General features: G+C 33.2%; 1 protein-coding gene across 1 annotated transcript in view; it reads left to right on the top strand.

The window, feature by feature from the left end:
* LOC107737668 (pituitary tumor-transforming gene 1 protein-interacting protein) overlaps positions 1-6,461 on the top strand; it is a 17,789-nt gene that overhangs the window by 6,349 nt on the left and 4,979 nt on the right. The window contains exons 5-6 of the mRNA XM_016549289.1: positions 1,361-1,426; positions 5,832-5,878. Coding sequence (XP_016404775.1) covers positions 1,361-1,426; positions 5,832-5,878 — 113 coding nt within the window. The remainder of the gene's footprint in view (positions 1-1,360; positions 1,427-5,831; positions 5,879-6,461) is intronic.

Genomic DNA, 6,461 nt, shown 5'->3' with positions numbered 1-6,461 from the left:
CTGTCTCATGTAATCGCTCAATCAGTGTTTCAGCCGCGCAAAGATGTCAATATAATGGCTTGTAAGCAATGTCACGTAATGTCACCTCAGAAAAAAACATATTCGGTGACCATAAACTCAGTCAGATAGAAAAATAAACTGTAGAGAGGGGCATTTTGCTAAATATATGCACTATATAACATATTCATTATACATTTTACTGTTCTTCAATGTTTAATTGATGTTTGAATAAATCCATCAAGTTTTTATGGCAGCCACCGTTATGTTTATATTAAAAAAAAACAAAAACGAGTAGAAATATTATGTAATTGTAACTTTATTATTTTAAAAACTTCAATAATTTTAAATTTAATTTTATTGTGTAATTTGAACAAATCAGTCAATTTTAACCTTCAATATTATAGTAATGCATTACCAACTGACTCTCGTGTATATTTTTACAGCATTAGTTGAGAGATTTTTTTTTCCTTGAAAATTTGGCATGCACTGTACCTGATATATATCCAAAATAATCGATTAATTGGTAATCGAATCGCAAGCTTGTGAATGAGAATCGAATCGTGAAATTTGTGTCAAAACCCAGCCCTAATTATTACTGAAATCTTATTAGTAATTAGTTACACTACTGGTTACTGCAAAATGTAATATTATTACAGTAACTAGATTAAGAATAGCGCAAGAATTGGCGTTTTTCCCCAAAGAGATCATTGTAAAGGACACGTCTGTCTGTCAATCAGAGATGATTTCATTTGTCAGGTCTTCACGTGTCAATCAGCGTCTCATGATGTAAACGCAGACGTGCTTTGCTTACAGAAGCAGAAGCACTTCTTCTATCTCTTATGAATGCTTATTCAGCTTCATGTGACGATCCTTTGTTCTGTGATGTATAGAACGCCTGTTGTTTTACAGCTCGACTACAGATCGTAGTTTCACTCTTTGTTCTCGTTCTGAGTGAATTATGTTTTTATGAGTGAAGGGGAGTTCATGTAGCTGGAGTTTCTGTGTTTCCGTTTCAGCGGTGATGTAAAGGTCACAGAATTACTGTAATTATCAGGTTTTTTTTACTGGTTGTTCATGTTCTTGGACTCAGAAATGATTTTTTCTAGTGACGGTGTTCATACACCCGAAATAAATCCATGTGCAGATAATTAATCAAAATATTAACCCAACCCTATGTTTTCTCTGATAAATAGCTGCCAGTTTGATGTCACGTGAAGTCTGGGATTTCTTAAATTAAATTTTTGTAAACTTGTAATTCCGACATGGCATGAATATACTGTGAACCACTGGAACTCATTGTTAATGTACTAATATAGTATTCAGTAATATTCTGAATTAGCTTTCATTTTTATATTTTCAGTTTTGACCGTGAGGATGAGCAGTTTGCCCGGAGAAGAGAGGAGATCAGACAGCGATCAGATGAGCGGTACGTAAATCTCACATCTCAGATCAGCATGTGAGTTCAAACCTGCTGTAGATTAGGTTTTTTTGTCAATTTAATAGTAAATGTTAAAGGAATAGTTCACCCAAAAATGAACATTAGCTGAAAATATCCTCACCTTCAGGTCATCTGAGATCAGGATGAGTTTGTTTTTTCATCAGATTTGGAGAAATACTGTGGATTATTGTGATGTTTTTATCAGCTCTCGTTCTGACGGCACCCATTCACTGCAGAGCAAGTGATGCAATGCTACATTTCTCCAAATCTGATGAAGAAACAAACTCATCCTGATCTCAGATGTAAATTATAAGCAGATTTAAATTTTTGGCTAAACCATTCCTTTAATACTGCAAATACTTTGTGCATGTCGCAAGTTTTTCATTGTGAGGTTTGGTTGCATTTAATCCCGTCGTGTCACAGTTGAAGGTTTTTGTCAAGCACCTGTTGATCTGAAGCGGATTTGGTCACGTAATGAGTGTCTCAGTGCTTTCATGATTACATGTGTTGCGTGTAAATATGTCTGTAGGGCTTTCAGCAGCTGTGCTGCACTAACAAGGTCACTTCTGTGTCAGACACTCGAGGGGGAGCAGGAATCTCCTTTTGAACTCAGATAAACCGAGATCAGATATCTTTGCAGGGTCTCGGCCGATCGCGTGCGATGCATCTGATATACGAATGTGCTTATGTTCAGTATTTTACGTCTGTCACAACAAAGAACAGCCTGATGGGCTTCTATAGTGCGTATCGTGTTGAATGATGAGCACAGTGCATTCTGATGTCCTTGAACATATATGGAGAGAATATTTAGTAAATGGATATTTTTTTTTGTTTAAGAAGAATTGAAATATTGACACAGAAACAGGGTTTGTTAGCAGTGGTTAGTTCTATGATAGTTTCGTAACACTTTACAATAAGGTACCCTTTGTTAACATTAGTTAACTGCATTAGTTAACGAACTAATAATTAAAAATATTTTATTATAGCATTTATTCATCTTAGTTCATTTTAATGTCAACATTTACTTATTCATTATTAAAATCAAAAGTAAAATATCTGTTAATATTATTATTAATTAACTTTATTATGTCTATAAATTATTTATTAATGTTTTGAATTAGTTTTTATATATTTTCAGTTTTTATTTTAAATTTAGTTTTTGTATTTTTTGTTATCTTTATTGTCTATATATTATTTATAAATGTTTTGAATTAGTTTTTATATATTTTCTGTTTTTATTTTTTATTTAGTTTTAGTATTTTTTTGTCATCTTTATTATGTCTATATATTATTTATTAAGATTTTGAATTAGTTTTTTTTTATATTTTCAGTTTTTATTTACAAAAACAGAAAATATATAATTTATTTATAGTATTTTTTGTCATCTTTATTATGTCTATATATTATTTATTAATATTTTTAATTAGTTTTTATATATTTTCTGTTTTTTATTTCTGTAATTTATTTTAAATTTAGTTAGTTAACATGAGCTAACAATGATAAATACTTTTAAAACATTTATTAAACATAGTTAATTTTAAATCCAACATTAACTAATACATTTTTACAATCAAAAGTTGCATCAGTTAATATTATTAATATTAAACGTACATTATTTTTCTCTTTTAATATCCTTTGCACTCAAAAATGTGTCATATGAGTAAGTAAAATGAGTTGCGACTGGTGTTTCATGTTGATTGTGTAAATTGTACCTTTATATGCTGTTTAAATATACACTTCCATTCAAAAGTTTGGGGTCAGTAAGATTTCGTTAAATTTAAAAATATATATATTTTTTTTATTCCTCAAGGATTTATTGAATTGATCAAAAGTGACAGTTATAGACATTTATAATAAGATTTCTATTTCAAATAAATGCTGTTCTTCTGAACTTTCTATTCATCTGTGAATCCTGAAAAATAAAATGCATCACAGTTTCCACAGAAATATTGTGCAGCACAACTGTTTTCAACATTGATAATAATCAGAAATGTTTGTTGAGCAGCAAATCAGCATATTAGAATGATTTCTGAAGATCATGTGACACTGAAGACTGGAGTAATGATGCTGAAAATACAGCTTTGATCACAGGAATAAATTACAGTTTAACAGATATTCACATAGAAAGCAGCTATTCTAAATTGTAATAATATTTCACAATTTTATAGTATTTTTGATCCAAAAAATGCAGCATTGGTGAGCAGAAGAGACTTTCAAAAGCATTCAAAATCTTGCCGACCCCAAACTTTTGAACATTAGTGAAACTTAGTCTTCTAATAAAGATTAGTTTTATTCGCTGGTGATCTAAGCGTTTAGCATTCCAGTTTAATGCAGAAACCTGATCTGTAACAGATACACGTGTAAAACACTAGCCGGTGGAGTTATTGTTGTGCTGCTTTGTTCAGGATTGTGGAAGCAGCAACAGATGGCTAACAGCTCCAGTGATTGTTCACAGATCAGCTGCTCATAAAGCTCCGGCTGATTTATTTGGTATGAAGCGGCCGCAGTTCGTCTGGAGGCTCGGCCCATCTTCATTGTGTGCTGTAGAGAGGATGAATGATGCACGGCGAGCGATTGGTGTCGTTCAGCGCCGCTCGTATGTCACACACCCATAAAACACTGCTGCTCGTATTTACGACGAGCCTGTGAAGGAATGGAGGGCCTTAAACAAAGACATGAACTCACTGTGAATCATCTACTGCCGCCCATGTGCTGCTCTTCAGGACTTGGCCAGTTTTCAGTTGAGCAGCTTTGGTTCCGGAAATTGAAACCAGGCTATGAGTTTGATTTGTTCTTCTTGTACTGGTTTTACAGGATTCAGAATTTGTATTGGGCAAAACATTAGAATTCTGAGAAAAAAAATCAGAAATGCAAGATATAAAAAGCAAAACTCTACGAAAATAGTCAGAATTGTGAGATGTAAATGTAAAATTCTACGAAAAAAATCAGAATTGTGAGATGTAAACGCAAAACTCTACGAAAATAGTCAGAATTGTGAGATGTAAATGCAAAACTCTACGAAAATAGTCAGAATTGTGAGATGTAAATGCAAAACTCTACGAAAATAGTCAGAATTGCGAGATGTAAACGCAAAACTCTACGAAAATAGTCAGAATTGTGAGATGTAAACACAAAACTCTACGAAAATAGTCAGAATTGCGAGATGTAAATGCAAAACTCTACGAAAATAGTCAGAATTGCGAGATGTAAATGTAAAATTCTACAAAAATACGAGATGTAAATGTAAAATTCTATGAAAATAGTCAGAATTGTGAGATGTAAACGCAAAACTCTACGAAAATAGTCAGAATTGTGAGATGTAAACGCAAAACTCTTCGAAAATAGTCAGAATTGTGAGATGTAAAAACAAAACTCCACGAAATTAGTCAGAATTGTGTGATGTAAACGCAAAACTCTTCGAAAATAGTCAGAATTGTGAGATGTAAAAACAAAACTCTTCGAAAAAGTCAGAATTGCGAGATGTAAGCGCAAAACTCTTAGAAAAAGTCAGAATTGCGAGATGTAAATGCAAAACTATGAAAAAAGTCAGAATTGCGAGATGTAAATGTAAAACTCTACGAAAATACTCAGAATTGCGAGATGCAAACGCAAAACTCTACGAAAATAGTCAGAATTGCGAGATGTAAACGCAAAACTCTACGAAAAAAGTCAGAATTGTGAGATGTAAACGCAAAACTCTACGAAAAAGTCAGAATTATGAGAAAAAAGTCAGAATTGCAAGATGTAAACGCAAAACTCTACGAAAAAGTCAGAATTATGAGAAAAAGTCAGAATTGCGAGATGTAAATGCAAAACTCCACGAAAAAAGTCAGAATTGTGAGAAAAAGTCAGAATTGCGAGATGTAAACACAAAGATCTAAGAAAAAATTCAGATTTGTGAGAAAAAAGTCAGAATTGTGAGAAAAAAGTCAGTGTAACACCGTTCGTAGGTCGGGAAGAAGGAGGCGGATACTCCACCGGCCTCGCTCTGTTCCCACGGCTCTCGGCCCCACCCCACTCGTCACAGTCAGATTTGTGGGAAAAAAGTCAGAATTATGAGCTGTAAATGCAAAACTATGAAAAAAAATCTGAATTGTGAGATAAAAATCAGAAATGCAAGATATATTTTTCACTCTTTTTTCAACATGAATAATATTAACAAAATATAAACACTATAATTATAAACAGTCGCTCAATCATTGTATTATTTCATGCATGGTCACATAATCTGTCCATCAGTCTAATTTACCTAGTTTCTTCCAAGTCTCTGCAAAAAAATACAGCTCAAATGATGCAAATGGCACAGAAATTCAATATTTTGTTTCAAAAATCTATATAATCCCGTCCAGTCTGTAAAAAGCCGTCACTCATCTCTGGTTACTGTCTGTTGCAGGAAGGCGGAGAGGAAGGGGAAACATGATGAAATCCGCAAGAAGTATGGTAAGTCACTTCAGTCCTGTGCTTCTGTCATTAATATTCACAAGAGTTTAGTCACATCTACTCATTATGACTCTTTTCTTCATTTTAGAGAAATAGTAGTGTCATAAAAGCTATTAAATAACACCTATAACTAGGAATGATATAGTGACTAAAACCTGGTAAACAATCTTTGTTTTCTATGTGAATATCTGTAAAAATTTAATTTATTTCTGTGATCAAAGCTGTATTTTCAGCATCATTACTCCAGTCTTCAGTGTCACATGATCTTCAGAAATCAGTATAATGTGCTGATTTGCTGCTCAAGAAACATTTCTAATTATTATCAATGTTGAAAACAGTCGTGCTGCTCAATATTTTTGTGGAAACCGTGATGCATTTTATTTTTCAGGATTCTTTGATGAACAGACAGTTCAAACGAACAGCATTTATTAGAAACATATATTTCCTCAGCGACCAGCACGGATCAGCTCTAGGCATGACGAAGCAGATATCGTCCTCTTTTGGAAGACCAAACAAAGTAGTTTCGCTTCGAATCACACAGCGCCTTCACAACATGGCGGCGGCAGCAACAATACTACAGCAA

This window comes from Sinocyclocheilus rhinocerous, unplaced genomic scaffold, assembly GCF_001515625.1.
Source record: "Sinocyclocheilus rhinocerous isolate Xijiao unplaced genomic scaffold, SAMN03320098_v1.1 scaffold281, whole genome shotgun sequence".
NCBI lineage: Eukaryota > Metazoa > Chordata > Actinopteri > Cypriniformes > Cyprinidae > Sinocyclocheilus > Sinocyclocheilus rhinocerous.
Note: the sequence above shows the minus strand (reverse complement) of the source record. Positions and strands in the feature narration are given on the sequence as shown.